General features: G+C 36.4%; 1 protein-coding gene across 1 annotated transcript in view; it reads left to right on the forward strand.

Moving 5' to 3' along the window:
- The window catches only part of CDKL5 (cyclin dependent kinase like 5), a 192,591-nt gene that overhangs the window by 145,230 nt on the left and 28,699 nt on the right, over window positions 1-18,662 (forward strand). Inside the window, exons 7-11 of the mRNA XM_047075963.1 lie at window positions 1,156-1,215; window positions 3,613-3,703; window positions 7,218-7,407; window positions 12,753-12,833; window positions 17,668-17,819. Of these exons, the coding sequence (XP_046931919.1) occupies window positions 1,156-1,215; window positions 3,613-3,703; window positions 7,218-7,407; window positions 12,753-12,833; window positions 17,668-17,819 (574 nt within the window). The remainder of the gene's footprint in view (window positions 1-1,155; window positions 1,216-3,612; window positions 3,704-7,217; window positions 7,408-12,752; window positions 12,834-17,667; window positions 17,820-18,662) is intronic.

Consider the following 18,662-nt stretch of genomic DNA (forward strand, 5'->3'; position numbering starts at 1 on the left):
GGCTCAGTCAGTTGAGCATCTGACTCCTGGTTTCAGCTCAGGTCATGATGCCAGGGTTGGGGACTGAGCCCTGTGTTGGGCTCCACTCTGTGCATGAAGCCTGCTTAAGATTCTTTCTCCCTCTGCCCCTCTCCGTTGCTCTCTCTTTCTCTCAAATTAAAAAAAAAAAAAAAAAAAAAAAAACACACAAAAAAGAAACCATGATTCTGAAATCTACAGATTTTACTCCTCCGTCTTCCCTTTCTCCTTTTTCACCTCTGCCATATGATATAAATGATTGATACTCTAAAAAATAGAATTGTGAGATGTCTCCCAGGGTAGGAATTAAATAACATTTTCTGTGTATTTGTACTTAGCTCCCACCACATCTTCAGAACATCCATGGAAAAAATGAGAAATCTTTTCTTGACTCATCCAGTATAGCTTCAGCATTAGACATTTATAATTGTGAACTACACAGGAAAGCTAAAGAGAGATATAAATATAGAAATTATATAGAAAATGACAAGAGAAATGATTTCTCTTTTTTTTTTTTTAAAGTGTATTTATTTAATACAGAACACACAAGCAGGGGAGAAGGGCGGGGGGTGGGGGAAGAGAGAATCTTAAGCAGGCTCCACGCTTAGCACGAACCTGTCGTGGGGCTCAGTCCCACATCCCTGGGATCATGAGTCAGATGCTCAACCAACTGGGCCACCCAGATACCCCATGAACTTTAGAATATATATAGAATATACATATATAGAATATACATATATAGAATATATATATATATGTATGTATATTCTATCTCCAAAAAATTAATATTCAAACTCCCAAAATTGATGTCATTAGTATTTTATAAAGTAGATAGTTCCTTGAGACATGGTGGCCTAGATTCAATGATTCTTAAATTCCTTTCACAGATTCCATTAATACCTTTAAGATTTAAAGCAAAAAAATATTTTTGAAATTGTGGTCTGCATGCTTCTCCAAAACAAATTGAAACTTTTATGTACCAGTATAAAATGTGTTACTCTGCTTTTTGCTGCCACAGGTTTCTATTCAAATTACTCTGGATATTTCTAATTAGCTGCTGTTATAGTGATCCAAGAGTGTCAGTCAGCAGTACATGGAACAGTTTTTAACATTTGTTTCTTAATCTTCATACTTCAGATATCAAGCCAGAAAATCTCTTAATCAGCCACAATGATGTTTTGAAACTGTGTGATTTTGGTAAGTTAAAAAGAAATGGAAACTTATAAGTAGAATTAATTTAATATAACACATAGGTAGCTTTTTAAAGGCTTATTAAAAGTATTTCTTATGTTTTGACTTAAATTAGAGGAATATTCTTTTCAGTCATATATTGGAAAATTGATTGTTGGGAGAATACTCTCTTTGCATGGTATTGTCTACCATTTTTAAAAAGTCATAATGCAGTATTTGCTTAATGAGAATGCAAAGCAAATATGTGCATGTGTGTGTATTCATAAGCCCAGTGCTTAATGACTCTAGAAAAAGAATTTTCTACGAAATACCACTATGGCCTTCTGTATTGGGTAGGATAAAAGAATATTTTAAAAATATTTTTAAATGTTGATAGAAATTATCTTAGGTGTAATCATAAACACTAAAAATATGCCTATGTAAATACATGTGTATCATGTGTACACAGTAGTTACATACCTGTACAGGTCAAAGACATTTTTAGAACAGTTCCATTTATTCCCTTTAAATGTTGAGTGAATGAGATTAGTAATTGATGTCTAACATTCCAGCTCCTGGTTGAGTGTATTAGGAAGCTTTTGAGTTGTACTATCTCCTAATAGAAAATTGTGTATTGTTCTCCATATATGTATAAAAATGTATTAAGTGCTCTTAAAAATTTACATTACAATAATTCAGAAAGGTTATAAAACTATAAATTAGGGTGTTTAAGTTATAGGTCACTTTTAAAAATTCTTTTCTCTAATCCATATGCTGAAAAATAACAACTTGACTTTTTTTAATGTTATTTTTTCATATATTCAAATATAACCAAAAATATAATGTAAACCTCTATATGTAAATGAGACTGTGTCCTTTCATAAGCAGAAGTTAGATTGGTACCTCCAAGGTGAATCAAACAAATGGGAAATGGCAGCATTCTAAGAATTCACTGTGTGAGTGACCAATTTTGTCCCGTGTAGCTATTAGAAGCATGTGTAACTGTTTTCACCCAGTGCTTTCAAAGAATTTGAATATTAATATCTTTAATATAACACAGGTAGCTTTACTTTTCTTCATACTTTGTAAGGCATATTACAAAGAAGAGTCCTGCTATATTTTAAGCATCTTAAGAAGTGTTTAGGAGAATAAAAAAGAAATACTGAAATACAGTTATTTAAAAGGAGTATTTGTGGTTCTATTTCTGGCTTCCTATCCATAATTGTGACTACCACCAAATACTGACACTTTGTGTGCCTCATGCACCCTTGACTATGCCTCCATGATTCTATGGGTTGGTGATCTGCTTAAAACCCCAAATTACTGAAATTTGTAAACAAGTAATAACTACAAAAGAGATGTCAGTGGAATGGTTAATAATAGGAAAAGAGTATTCCTGGTCTGGCCTCATTTTGTAAAGGAAAGACAATTTTTAGCGGTGAGGAAGTTTCACATGGCAGCACTGCGTGTGGTACTCTGTGCCCTGTGCATCCCCAGTGACAATTTCTGAACTGCTTTTCTTCCCACAACATGAGCTCCTTTGTCTGGCTTGAAGAATTCCATTCAAAAATAGGAATATTTCTTTTAAATATGTCTTACAAAGGAGTATTAATTGGAGTTAGGGCTTTGATTTTTGCTGTGGTTTTTATTTTTTACAGTTCTGTTTTAAGAAACATGATTTTTCTACTTTTCAAAATTGATATACACCTTAATTTTTATCCCTTATTTTAATGTTCTGGTTCTCTGTGACTATCCATAATGTTTTTGGTGAGTTAGGTGGGTAATTAATTAGCTTACCTATTGGCTTAGTTTTTGGCCCCAAAACTTTTGAAAGGGTTTGGAGGGAAAATAATGATAGATTGTATAAGTAATTTAGATACCCCTAATATGCTTCTCAGTCACATTAGGAGATGAAAATAGTTTTGGCCTGCTTAGTTTCCATCATCACCAACTATTTAGTTGCTTATATAATGGCTAGAACTGACCAGCAACAGTAGATATACAAATACTGTATTAAGTCCCACGTGTCAGAATATGATGACCATCTGTGACAAAGTATTTTAGCTTTGACTTGGGATCTTGTGGGGACTTCATTTTGTTTCTAAGATTTGCATTTATTGAGAGAGCTGACTTAAAAGTAGGCTCTGAATGCTTATAAAACCATGTGATAACTTCAAAAACATGGACTTCTGCAGTGTAAGGGGAGACTTTTTTTTTTTTACTGAATACACTACATGTTTTAAGTGACGTATGCACACACTAACCTTTGAAAATTACGAAGTCACCATTAATAAACAACCCATTCAGTACCAGTTATTATGTTCTTTTGATGTTCCTTTAAAATATTACTAGCACTGAAATACTTTGCCAATATGAAATTCTTTCTTTTTCAAAGTTACACCTTTGGGTTTTTCTATCTTTCAGGTTTTGCTCGGAATCTATCAGAAGGCAATAATGCTAATTATACAGAATATGTGGCCACCAGGTGGTATCGGTCTCCAGAACTCTTACTTGGGTGAGTTACCTTCCCCAAATAAAATGCCATTTATGTATCTGCTGATCCTATATCATTAGCTTTGGGGTCATCAATGAAAGATAAGAACTTTATTTAATTAAATACCAGTTACCTATTGCAGTGTAGCAAACCACCCCAAAACTTAATGGTGTAAAACAAAACGCCATTTTATTTGCTCACAATTCTGGGTGCCAGTGATTTGGGAGAGTCAGTAATTGAAGTTCATTTGAATTGTTCTTCGCCGGTCTCCATGGGAGTCGCTCAGGTAGCTACCGTCACTCAGCAGATCATCTGGAGGCCTCAACTGGGACAGACCATCTTTGTTCCATGGAGGCTCATCGTCCAGTGGGCTAGTCCTAGTTTCTTCATGTGAGAACAGAAAAACTCCCCGCAGCAAGAATTTTGCTTGTTTTTGGGCAAGCCCCAAAGCAAAAGTGGTTTTCAGGCCTCTGATTGCATGACTTTTGCCTCACTGACCAAAACACATTACATGGCCAAGCCCTGATTCAAGGGATGGAGAAATAAACTCCACGTCTTCATGGGAGGAGTGGCACAGTTACAGAAATAGGGGGAATTATTGCCTCCACCTTTGCTAATAATCTTCCACATTAAGAGGAGTTTCACATTCTGCCTGTCGGTTGGTTTGTTCACATTCTGCCTGTCGGTTGGTTTGTTCATTCCTTCGTTCATTTATTCAACAAACACTTACCAAGTATCTCTTATATGTAACCACTTTGCTAAAAACATGATGTAAATATCGAACCAGTTGCCAATTTTCTTCTGAATAGAGAAATCCTGTTTGATGGTAAATGGCTATTCAAACACACACTGCGCTGTTGATTTTCTCAGCAATATCTCCACATCCACCCACTTTGTGCCCATCCTTCCACTTTCAGTGCTCTTTCATTCATCTGTTAACACCAGGATAGGGTTTCTGGTAAGATACTTCTTTTCTTTTTACTTTGTTTTAACTTGAGAGCCTCAGAAGGAGCCTATCCTCCTGAACTCGATCACATAGTTATGTTAATAATCCTCTACTTACCTTTGTTGTAGCATTTTCTTATTTTCCCTAGATGTATTTCCTTCTTGGGGACCATCCAAGAATGGAGAGAGAAGGCACACTCTACAAATAGAATTAGAAATGGTGGTAATGGTGACTGGTGCACTATTTATAGGTTTCATCTCTTTAGTGTGCTGTACATGTATCTGGGGTACATGAGAAATTTAATTTTTAAAAGTTACTTTTTATATAGTAGGAATATAAATTTCTATGTTTCTTTTGTTGACGATCATGATGACTATATGTTTAAGTTACTGAAGGTTTATTTTTATGTTCACAATTGATTTCCTACTGTCTATCAACCATCTGGTTGTGATTCTTGATCCATTGCTGACATAGAGCCTATAAGAATTATTGATATCAGTTATGGAAAGCTTTACTCTTTTTTTGAAATCAAAAGCTTGCTTTATCCTGGGAAACAAATGATGGTTAGTCACTTTATTATCTCTCTTTGTGTGGGTAGATTTTAGAATATCTTTTATTTATTTTTTTGGAGAGAGAGAGAGAGCAAGAGAGGGGCAGAAGCAGAAGGAGAGGGAAAGAGAATCTTAAGCAGGCTCTTCGCTGAGCTTGGAGCCCAATGTGGGGCTTGATCTCATGAACCATGAGATCATGACCTAAGCCAAAATCAAGAGTCGGACGCTTAATCAACTGAACCACTCAGGCACCCCTAGGATTTCTGTGCTAATTTTTAAACTTGGTTTTAGGAGTGATTTTCTTTTATGTTTGTCTTTGTTCCTTTTTCTGTGTACCTCTGTCTGGACTCATTGGGATGCATAGTCCATTTTCTTTTGGGAGGGATTGAAATTTGAATTTACTGGACAGATTTGCCAAAGAAATGAGTATGAAGTAGATTGTTCTTAGAACACCATCTGAGGATTCAAGTATGCTAGAGGACTTTTTGTAATATAGTTTTGTCTATAAGATGGCCCCAAGGAGTTCATTCTGAGGACAGCCTTAGGGCAGACCTTCAGAGAGTATTTGTTGCCTAATAATACCTGTCAGAAAACTGCAGTTATGTTTAGAGATGTGTGGGAGCTACCAAAAGTAGATGGGGACTCCCAACTAATTTGAGCTAAATTCTATATTGCTAATTAAATGATTGTCAGGTACTAGTTGAAGAACCATATTATTTGTGTCAAAGTCCCATTGAAATCAGTTGATTTTTGGGTAACATTAAGAATTTATATTTTTGTACCTCCTCAAACTTTGTCCTTGACATTCAAAATAGTTCCAGCTGCATAAATTACTCAAATTCGTTGACAGAAGAAAAATAGCACAATTTGGGTATGTAGAGATTGTCCATAGGTTTCTTCATCTAGCACTTTTAAAGAAAGGTCAGTATCCTTCCCTCCCCCACAAGCTACCCAAAAAATCTAGGTGAAGTTTCCTAATATGGTCCTTAGGTTTTTGTGGGAAGGACATGAGATAAATAAAATACCAACTTACAGTTATAATGATTTATTGTCCTAGCAACATAGTCTGTGTGGGGTTAACATTGCTTTCATTTAGAGTATTTGTTAAAAGTTTTGTATTACTGCCGTATCATTATAGCATTCTAGAATTTCATCCATATTTTTTTTCAGATCCTTTATTTTGGCTTTGCCTTCTTAAAACTTGGATTATTTGTGTTTGAAACTAAAGAAAATATGGTTTCTTAATTTGCCACATATAATTTGATTTAAGGCTGTAGATATTGGCTATAGATACATGTAAAATTGTTTTGGAAAAGTTAGATTTTCACGGATAGCCTCCATTTATTAATAACAGTAACACTCCTAAAACCCTTTGGTAAACTCAGATCCTAGAGGAGAGGTGTAAACTCCTAAGGAAATGGGGGCAAAAACGCTTTGAGACAAACAGTTATCACATAAAGCCCCCTATACATAGGGTACAAATAGTTTCAGGTAAATAATACAGTAGAGCATAGCACACTCTTAGGTATTTGAAATCGTGACTCTGTGCAATCAGAGGTTATTCTGTGTTTGTTGTTCAAGAAGACCTGTAAGTCAGTAGTACATTTTAATAGACTGAACTCAAAAGATGGATGAGGTGTTAACTTTGTAACATTTCGAGAGCTACAGGATAATTACCTATTAAATACATTTCTTGGGAGCATTTCATTTTCCAAGTGAAGTATTAACTCATCAGACATGTGCACTGTATTAGGGTTTATTAAGCCATTCATGTTCAAAATATGCCCAGATGTGAATAGATTTCAACTTGGTGTATACTAACTAAATTGTTATTAAACTGATGGCTTTATTAGCATAGATTTATTTACTTGTGCTGTGAGTCTTTACTTGGATATCCATAAGTCCTTTTGTCAGCCTCACTTTTAATTCCTTAAAAGACACAAATGTGCTTTAAGTCATGAATCTTTTCATAATAATTTGGAAATTATTAAAACATATTTCTTCATTTTCCAAAATAATCTCTCCAATTGCTTTTCAGAGCTCCTTATGGAAAGTCCGTAGATATGTGGTCAGTGGGCTGTATTCTTGGGGAGCTCAGTGATGGACAGCCTTTATTTCCTGGAGAAAGTGAAATCGACCAACTTTTTACTATTCAGAAGGTGCTAGGACCACTTCCATCTGAGCAGATGAAGCTCTTCTACAGTAATCCTCGATTCCATGGGCTCCGGGTAAGAGGCTTTACTAAAACTCCAGATGGAATCAATATAGCAGTATTTAAATCATGGTTCATTACACAATGGAATGCTAAGCCATCCACTGAATACTATTCCCTTTCCCATTACAATGTTTATAATCCCCATTATAATATTTTTGAAACTTATATAATATTTGTGAATTTTTTAAAGTAGTCTGAAAGTGGAAGTTGCTAATGTTTTTCCTAATTTATAAGCTCCAAATTTTTAAAACCTCTTCTAGCATATGCATTATTATATTCTAAACTTTGGTTATCTCAGAATGTTTGTCTACAATATTAAGCATCCCCCAAAGATATACAAATGTATAAATGATTCTTATTTACGCAAACAAATTTGTAATGATTTGAGGAAGACTATGAGTACCTGCATTGCACAGATTTGAAGGTTGTGTTCTAGCAAGTATTTCTTGTCTGTCTGTTGACAGTGAAACATCACATCTTCTTTTCAAACTAGTCTATTGTCTTGGGCAGCCTTTTCTAGACTTGCTAACTTTTTACAAAGCTTGTTTGTGGAGAATATGCTAAAAAGGGTCTTCAAGTATAAACTTTCCCCAGATGAGAGACCGCCAACTTGCAGAGGCACCTTATTAGAGTAGTGTGTTAGAGGCTGCTTCTCTCTTCTATCCACCCCAAAAGCTCCTTTGTAAGTTTTCAGCTACTCAGGGCTGACATGCCAGTTGGTGACCATTGTGACAACTATAAAATAAGCTTGCCACCACTTCCTTTCTTTCTCTCAAAGGCATGATTCTCAAACCATGTTTCCTTGATATTTGCACCGCGCTTCCTTTTGTCCTTTGACTTTCTGGACCTTGGTTCGTTTCACTTTGAAGAGCACCCCTCCTCGCACACGAGCGCCCGACATCGTACCCGCTCCTGTGAGGCTCATTGTGGAAGAAATGAATGAACAGAGCATATACACTTCCTCGTCTCCTTTCTGCTTTCTCTTCTCTCTCTGTCTCTCATATGTCTGAGTTCTCTGAGGCAATTTTCTCTTTTCTCCTTTTATTTTTGCTTTTGTGAGGTGAAAATTACCCAAATTATAACCGTTAATTGAGGATGCAAATACTTCAAAAGTTATTGAACATTCGTTATACTAGATGCTGGAAATAATAAATAAGACTTATCCTCAGTCCAGTAGAAAGTGAAATCTATTCAGAAAAAAAGTCATAATTCACAAATTGCTGTTTTATTGAGGATACATCCCAACTCCTTCCTATAGTCCACCTCCGTTGCTTGATCCGTGCCCTTCTAGATCCCTGACCTCAGCTCATACCTTTCTCAGTTCTCCTCTCTCTTCAAATCCTTACCACGCTTGTCTTTCTTTCTCTTTGACTTCTGTAAACATTTTAAGATTTTTCCGGCTTCGTGAATTTGGGATTTGTGGCTCCATCTGGGAAGGTGCTTCTGTTGTGTGGCCCCTTCTCACTTTGTAAATCTCAGCTCCAAGAATGTCCCTTCTCTCATGCCCCCAACGTACTGCCCCTCCCTCTTCCTAGTGTCTCCCATAGCACACAATCCTGCTGTTCTCCCTCCTAGCGCTTATCTTCCTAGGATGTAGTCGTGTTGTTTACTTGTTAATTATTATCTGGCTAGTTCTCAACTACTGGAGTATAAGCTCCCCAGTGGCAGAAATTACCTATTTTATCCCCGTATTTCCAGCACCTATAGCAGAGCCCAGCACATCTTGTTAGGGACTGAGTGAATATTTGATCAATCGATTGAGCCAGTTTGTGTCATCACATCTCAAGCTCAACTGTATTTCCCTTCTCTCCATCTCTAATGCTTCTTTTGCCCTTAGCATCTGTTACCTGCACTGTTGACAACCATTCCTAAATGCGTCTCTCCGGCTTTCCGTCTTCCCTTCAGTCTTTTTACGTTGCCTTTGGAAGAATCTTCCCTCAAGCTACACATTCAGTTCTCTCTCCTTGGTGTTAAGAAGCCTCTACAGGATTGCTTTCATTTAAACTCCTTAGGGTAGCATTAAGAACCCCTTGCTCTTAGCCCTCCAGCCTTGTCTCCAACTCATTTCCACCACTGCTCCCTACTTGTCAGCCATATTGAACTTCTCACCAATTCCTTGACGTGTTGCTTCTATAGTGCTGTATTTTTATTTCTGTGATGCTCCCAGTACTTGCTCTACTTCCTACACAGCTCTTCCTCCTCCCTCCCCGAGACTGAGGTCAAGTGTTCTCCCTACGGGAAGCCTTTCTAGACTCCCCCAGGGAGTGGGTGACTCCCCATTCTGTACTGCGGTAGCACTGTGGTCGTGTCACCTTTGTAGCATTTGTTGCAGTTGCTTTTAAATAGCTGTTTTCAAAAAAAAAAAAATGTATCTTCACTGACCTGATGAACTCCTCGAGGAAACGAACTCTGCCATCCACCATCATATTCACCACACATCTACCATAGTGCCTACAAGGTTGAATGGTATTGAACGATTGAATATTTGACCTCGGGATTTTAACATTAACTTCTGGAACATCAAGCTTGGCCTGCTGGCTGCCTGGTCTTTGCCTGGTTAAAGAGGCTCCTTGCTGGATTTTCCAAAGAGCGTGTAAACAGATGTGTCATGGTACCTGGCCTTAATAACTTACAGACTAGCTGAAGAATTAAGATGTTTGTGCATGAAATAATTGGAAAGCAGCATAACTTATAATAAAGCATGGTATATAATAAAGTACCTCATTCTTACTGCATTGTACTGTTTCCTGATACATCTCTCAAGATAGTTGAGACCATGAGAGTATTAAACATTCTGGCAAGTTAGAAATCATAGTTGTCTGGATTCACTAGAGAAAGATGTATGGAAGATTTGAAATTTGTAATGGATACTGAAGAATGAAGAGCATTTGGATTAGATAGGCCAAACGAAGGATATCTTTTCCTCATTTGTGTGTGGTCCTTTTTGTTCACAGACCTCCTCCCTAAATAGTATCTGTAAAATGCTAGATAGCACATGACAACACTGCTTATAAATAACCTTCAGAGAAATTGCTGCTTCTGTGACATTTTTAAATAAACCTTAATATTTTTACAATTTAGTCTGAAAGTGTTTGTGGTGTTTTAGCTAAATTAGCTTAATCTTTTTGGAGGTTTAGCAATTTGAGGGAAATGTCATTTTGTTGGAGAATATCTGTGACAGATAGCTAAGCATGTAGGGCGTGTGACCTGTCACTTCCTTGAAACAAACTCACCAGTGACCAGTCTGCTGTTACTGGCATTTTGATTCAGTTGTGTAGAGATGGGAAAGCCGGCAAGATATTGCTCTAATGGTATGCTTTATTTTGAAAAAGTTAGCAATTGATGTCCCATAGTCTAGGGCATAGACTCTTGGAGTTAGACTGCTGGGGATCAAAGCCCGACTCCATATTTACTACATGAATGACTTCGGCAAGTTTCTTGTGCCTGTGTTCTTCATATATAAAATGCTGATAAAAGAAGTACTATCCGATGGAGCTGTTGTGAAGATGAAATGTTATATGTAAAATGCGCATACCAGTGCCTGGTACATAGTAAGTGGTCAGGAAAGAGGTACTCAAATAGGAAGGAAGGGAGGGAGGGAGACTGGCTACTCATTGGGATATAATTTAAACTTCTATGGTTGGGTTTTGGTTATTTGTGAAATTATCACATGAGAATAGATTTCATTCAAAAGCACATAAAGTAATTTTTTAAACTTAGGAGTTTGGTCATTTTTTTATCATAATATTTTTGATACCTTTTGACTCTGCAATAATTTTCTTACCAGTGAAATGTTACTTCTGGAGAAAAAAAGGGATATCTGGTAGCATAAGATAGACCTCATAAGCAAAATATTAACTAAAATGTAGCAGTACCTAGTTGTTTATCACAGCGTGACAGGTGTGTCTCTCTTTGGGCTGATATTCAATGTTCCAACAACATCCACAAGAACCTCTGTACCTCTCTTGAGAGAGGTGCCTAGGTTCAGAAAGAGTGTGGGTTTGGGTTACAGCCCTGGGTGCAAATATTAGTTCTGCTTTTTAATTACGTAACTTGCCTTGAACCAGTTATTTGAACTTTGTGAGTGTCACCTTCTTCATCTCTAAAATAAGAATTGCTAAAATGCCTTGTATAGCATCACTTCCCTCCGTAATCACTTATAGGTTATTGCCTGTGTGTCTGTGTTAAGTTCATGTTATTCCTTCCACTTCCTCTATCTGGGGTGCTGTCCTACTTTTCTCTGTCCTCCCATTTTTCTTATCTTTCAAAAATTACTTCAAATATTATCTGTGGATTCATTTTTTCCTCCAACTGCAAACCACCTTGGTCTCTCCTTTCTCTGAGCTTCAAATAGAATTTTTGGCTGCACATTTCAGTGCTGAGTGCTGTTCCAGCCAGACTGTGGGTTGCTTAAGTGCGAGGTTTAGGTCTGACCCATATGCTGTATCTCCTGCCGTACCTAGCACAGTATGCAGATAATGTCATAATCACTACTTAAGTGCCTTGTTTGAGTTTTCCTCCATAACTAGTCCTTTCCATCCACTTATTTTAACATGTTTACAGATTCCAGTACTTTGAAATGTTCTTATGTTGGTATAAAGGAAATATGTATTGAAAGCAAAGTAGCCTTCCCATTGCAAGAGAGTACATGGTATTGGGCTCTAATACTTTCTCATCCAGTTGGATATTGCAGAATGTGAGGTGGCAGAGAGGACAGAGCACCTAAATAAATGTGACTTTTTCCCTCATTTTATTTAAAAATTTATTTGTTAACTTAGGAGCCTCTTTGCTTTCTGTTCCAACTTATATAAAGGAAGGAATTGAAAACAGGTCATTAAAAGAGTATTTTAAAAGCAATGATAGAACGTGGGTCCAAATTCACTATTTTTATTTCTGTGGCCTTTCAGGCCCTGGCCTCTCTGCCTTTTCCTCTTTTTCTTTTTCTTTTTTTTTTTAACTTCTCTAATTTTCAGGAGTAAATGATGTTGTAAAAAAGGCTTAAGAATTGTCTATGTAAGCAAATTCTGTATAAACTATATTGTAACTAAATTGTATAAACAGACAGTACTGTATAAACTGTATAAATACAGTCTCAAAATTTTATAGTTAGGTTTATTTTACATGCTTCATTGACTAGATTTAATACCGTCTTTCACCTGTGAATTTTCCCATTATTTAGCACCTGGTCCTATTAACCCATACCTCAAATACATAGACACAAAACTAATAGATAAAATAAACTTGACTTTGGCACTAGGGCAGAAACTCCTGTTCTTTTGCTGCCTTTGCCGGTGCTCACAGCACATGCACACACATTCCCTTCCCTGTGCTAACTCTCCTCTTGTGTCATTCTTACAGTTTCCAGCTGTTAACCATCCTCAGACATTGGAGAGAAGATACCTTGGAATTTTAAATAGCGTCTTACTTGACTTAATGAAGGTGGGACAAGTTGATGTCTCTATAAAATGTCTTTTGGTTTGTGGGGTTTTTTTTTGTGTCTGCACGTGACCGGAGCCTACTTTTGTGAAATACCATACATTTTGTTAATAGTGCATAATAGTGAATCATGGGGGACTATGTTATGTTAAAAACATGCAGTTTATTTAAAATAGCAGCAGTACCCGGTATTGTAACTTTCCATCTAGACAGGACCATGAGATACCTCAATCGTATGCCTAAAATGGGTAGAATAAAAACAATTTAATTTTTTTTATGTTTATTTATTTTTGAGAGAGACAAACAGAGCACAAGCAGGGGAGGGGCAGAGAGAGAGGGAAACACAGAATCTGAAGAAGGCTCCAGGCTCTGAGCTGTCAGCACAGAGCCCGATGCAGGGCTCGAACCCACGAACCGAGGGATCGTGACCTGAGCTGAAGTCGGACACTTAACCAACTAAGCTACCCAGGCGCCCATAGAATAAAAACAGTTTAAATATAAATGATAAATAATGTAAAGATTTATTCAGCATTGAAGAGCTGCTCAGGCATAAAGTTTCAAAACAAATTTTAAAATGAATGTTGAAAGAAAAGAAGTTCTGACTTTTTTAACGTGATCTTTAAGGCCTCTCATAAGATTATTTTGTCAGTGAACGTAGTTCTGCCCTTTTTCAAATTTGGCCTCTTCTGTCCCTGATGGAGAGGCTCTTTCTGACCCTTTTTGACGCTGCAGGATCACTGCTCCTACCACACCTGAGCATGCCTTCTCATGCTTGTGCCCCTGTCCCGAAGGTTTTCCTGCTCTGGCCTCCTGGAAGCATTCTCACAGTTTTTTGTTCAAGGTTTTCTTCCCCAGTAGACAGCCCCTTGAGCAAGAACTAGTTTCTCCTATTTCTCTAGCTTTCATTGCAGCCAGCCAGTGCATAAGCAGGTGCTGGTTGTTTGATAGTAGACCTTCAAAAAACATTTGTTAATGGATCATTTTTATTTTATGCCCATTTACTTAACTGTTCAAAATCAGAAAGATTACACTGTGCATAGTCTTTAAAGGTATACTTAGCACAGTTGAAAATTGCTGAGCAGCATTCTCAGAACTTTGCTGTGCTTTAAATTATGTTCATCTCTCTCCTAAGGAACACTGTACAGACTGGTGTGGGGGCTGTGGGGTGGGGGGCGTGGCTTTTGGAAAGGCCACATACCACATAACCTTTTGTAGAGATAACATTCATTAACTTATAAAGGTTTTCAAAAATCTCGTAGTGAAGAAGCATTTCTGTCTCGCTCAACATTTCCCAAATTTAATTAAATGCTGAATACTTAAAAAAAAAAACTACAACTCTACAGTCCTGCTGTTCTTCTGAACACCAATTGAGAGATGCTATTAAAAAGATAGCCCTCAAGTCTCTTTCACGTTAATTAGGCATAAATTGTCTCTTAAATCAGTCGGATTTTGTCAATATGTTCTTTGACACAATCAGTATTTATTTACCAGGGCTTAATGATTTGGTAACTTAAAAAATGTAAATAGGGGGCGCCTGGGTGGCTCAGACCGTTAAGTGTCCGACTTCAGCTCTGGTCATGATCTCGAGGCTCCTGAGTTCGAGCCCTGCGTCGGGCTCTGTGCTGACAGCTGGGAGCCCGGAGCCTGCTTCAGATTCTGTGTCTCCCTCTCTCTCTGCCCCTCCCCCACTCATGCTCTGCCTCTGTCTCTCTTTCTCAAAAATAAACCTTAAAAAAATTTTTTTTAATAAAAAAATGTAAATAGGATAAAGTAGAAGAACTGAATTAAATATAATTTCATGTTGTCTGGCTTTTGTCTGTTTTTTTAAAATAATTGAACTTTGTTAAATCGTTACCAAATGTAATTACCAAATATTCGTCTGGTACCTGTTAAAATATAGCAGATAAAAGTACAAAGGAAACCTGAATCTTTCTGTATTTGTACCAATTTGGAAGTTAAACAGCCCAATTCCTGTTTATTTAATATGTTTAGCCTCAGATTTCTTTAACATTAAGTAAATATTTTTATTGGAATGTATATTCATAAGGTATGCAAATTATGTATACATTTCGGTTATTTTTTTATAATGTAAACATATCCATGTAACCACATCAAGATTGAGGTATAGAAAATTAACACCCAGAAGCCTCTTCATGACCCTCTCCCTGTCTCTATACTCCTGCCCCTCCCCACTCCTGAGAACCATAATTCTGAGTTCTTGTAGCAAAGAATGATACCACCTTGTTACTGAGTATTATATAAATACAATTATTCCTTTTGTCTTTTAGCTATTTTTAAAGTGAATTTGACAAGTAAATAACATCATTTATCCTTTCATGAAGACCTATATCCTCTATGCTGTTCCCTAAAGCAGATTTATTCATTTTGGCCATCTCATCCTGCATCTGTTTATACCTATTAGCCATTTTAGGGGAGATACAAGTTACCAGAATTAATCTAACCTAAAATAATTTATGTGGACTCTATTTTAGTTTTTAAAAATGTTGGGTTTTTTTACCCCCAAATACTGAGTTTTGAAACTATTTACTCAGTAAGTTTTATACTTTCTTATTGATGACCTCTTCCTTTTGGGTAATTTGAAAATTAACAGCTGTATTTATAAATATAAAATTTGTTCTTTGTGTGTATATGCAGTAATTTCTACAGTTGATAATCTTAAAATAGTATGTTGGTGCTAGTAGATATTTGGTTTGTGAAAAGTCATATGTACTTCTAATTGAAAATACTGCTCAGGAGCCAACTTCGATGTTAACTGTTTTAACTGCCAGTGAGACCAAAATCATTTTATATACCTCCACAGTTTTTGTATTTTCTGAAGAAGAAGAAGGAATTGAGATAATTGTAGAATTGTGTCTGAGTTAACATGAATGTCAATCCACTTGCATGTAAGCAGTAGTGTGGGTTACTAGAATCTTTTGACCCAAAGTGAATGTTTCAGTGTGTGATAGGATCAGAATTCAAATTTTCTGTGGTGCTAGGTTAAAGACGGTTGTCTGAAATTGAATTTTGGCTTACTGGAAGCAAATCTGAGTTTGCTCTCACTGTTCAACAGTGAATCAAAAGAGATTAACTGTGGGAAAAACCAATGAAAGTAGCCTAGAGATGGATTTGGGAATGCTGGAATTTCAACATTCTTCCCGTATCTGAGGGAGAATGCTGCTGCTGAAATTTGCTGTAAGAATGTCATCACAGCAAATTCCAGTGTACTCTATTGAATTGTGTTAGGTATTATGGTTTATGTTTTATGTAATTGCTTAATTTGCCAACAAAAATCAGTTTTTATAATGATTCACCTTTTAAAAGCTTGTCCAATTACTAATTAGATAAATAATATTAGAAGAAAGCATTTTAGTTATTAAAACATCTATGTGCAACATAAAAGGGTTAGCTACTGTAATATATAAAGAACACTTACAAATTAGGATAGATATACAAATAGAAAAGTAAGAAAAGAAGGAATATACATAACCAAAAAAACATAAAAATATTCAACCTCATTAGTAATCACAGATGTAAATTAAAACAACTATGAGATACTACTTAAAAAAATTTTTTTTAATGTTAATTTATTTTTGAGAGAGAGAGAGAGTGGGGGGGGGCGGATGGAGACACAGAATTTGAAGTAGGCTCCAGGCTCTGAGCTGTCAGCACAAAGCTCGACGTGGGGCTTGAACTCACAAACTGTGAGATCATGACCTGAGCCAAAGTCAGACACTTAACCTACTGAGCCACCCAGGTGGCTCTAGATACCATTTTTTAAATCTCTAGTTTACAAGTACTTAAAATAAAAAAAACGAAAAAAAGGATGATGCCTATTGTTGATGCAGGTGCCAGGAAATTGGTAGATTCTCACATGCTGAGGAGTATCGTTCTAGACAACCTCCCTAGGGGTCGATTTGGCAACACATAGAAAATAATCCTTAAAAGTTTGCATAGTTACTAATTCCATCTGTAGGACTGTATCCTATGAAAGAGATCGTGGATGAATGCAAGGATTTCAGGTGTTTATCTTAGCATTAATTATAATAGTGAAAAAGCGGCAGCCATCTAAATGTCCAATAGGAGGAGACGAAATAAATGATGGTACATCCCATCCATACCATAAACTTCTTCAGTCATTTAAAAACATTGTAAAGTTATTTGTTGCAGTATTGTTCATAATAATAAGATAAAAGAAGCAACCAAAATGTTTATCATTAGGAAATTGATAAAAACAACCTAAGGTATATCCATAGAGTTAAAGCTTTTAACCGATATGGAATGACCTCTTAAGATCTAACGTCCATTGTAAAGAAAGCTAAGTATAGGCCATTGTGTGTCTGCTACTATTTGGGTAAAATAAAAGGAACATATAGAGATACTGTGTCTATGGAAAGGATGCACAAGAAACCAGTAACATGGGCTGCCTCCCAGGAGAGGGACAGGAGAAAAATGAATGTATATTCTTTCATGTGAATATATATATTTGCAAAATATACTAAAAATGTTTCAATTATGTTTTAAAGAATGTTTTTTATTAGTAATTGAAAAGTGCAGGATCCAAAACTTATATGTATAACATGAGCCAGATTTTATTTAAAAAATATGTATGTATGATATTCAAAACAGGGGCTGAGAAGGCTTATTCCCAGAAGACAATAGTAAAATTAATTGGTAATTTAGATAGATTTTTAAAAACATTTTTTGGACTAAACTGTGTTTGCTAGATATTCTGCAATGACCATGCATTTCTTTTATAAGAAAATAAATAAGGTTTTTATTACAATTTAAATTTGACTTTATAATGTTCTTTTAAATCCTAACTTTATTTCCTAAGAATTTACTGAAGTTGGACCCAGCTGACAGATACCTGACAGAACAGTGTTTGAATCACCCTACATTTCAAACCCAGAGGCTTTTGGATCGCTCCCCTTCAAGGTCAGCAAAAAGAAAACCTTACCACGTGGAAAGCAGCACTTTGTCTAATAGGTAAATATTCCCTTTTAAGGAAATACAGATGCAGCGTTGGTCTTACACGTAGGTGGAGGAGGTGGCTGCTTAAATGATGCAATTAGAGAAAAGAAGGAAAGCCCTCTTTATTCAAAAATATCTTCCTTATGCTTATTACATGATTCAGAACCACAATTAAAGAGTTGTGTGGGCCTTAAAGACTTTCTTAACCAAGTATATTATGGAAACCTATGCATTTTCTGGGAAAGATAGCATGGGTTAGCAACTAAGAGGATTTCTAGCTTCGTGAGCTACAAGAGTCTGTGTATCTGGGACTCAGGTGTGATGCTTGGAGGAAAAAGAGTGGGTGAGGGTAAAGGGATCTCAGGGAGAAGAGAATGCCAAACACAAGTGGGTAGGAAGTCACCTAGGACAGTCTTTGCAACGGAACCAAGTAGGTTTTACTCTATTAGAAGGGTCTTGTGTTTTTGTTGCTCTTTTGTTTATTTTTTATTTTTCATTATTATTTTTAAAGATTTTATTTATTTTTAAGTGATCTCTACTCCCAACGTGGGGCTCAAACTCATGTCCCTGAGATCAAGAATCGCACGCTTTTCCAACTGAGCCAGCCAGGTGCCCCTGTCGCTCTTTTAATCGTTGAGTTGAAGAGTTCTTTTTTCATAAGAATAAGAATATGGAAATAGTAAAGTCAGTTTGGTAGATAGTGATTAAAATTGGTGCTTCTTAAAATAATTTTTTTTTAGCATAATCTTTAAAAAGAAACTATTTTCCGGGTGTCATGGGGTAGGGAGTTAGGGTGGGGATAGCTTCCTTCCTCTCCCAAGAAGCTGGTCTTGTCATCTGGTATTGTTCAGATTCTGG

The sequence above is a fragment of the Lynx rufus genome, unplaced genomic scaffold, assembly GCF_022079265.1.
Source record: "Lynx rufus isolate CCGP_SWC_20201006 ecotype Redwood Valley unplaced genomic scaffold, mLynRuf1.p SCAF_14, whole genome shotgun sequence".
NCBI lineage: Eukaryota > Metazoa > Chordata > Mammalia > Carnivora > Felidae > Lynx > Lynx rufus.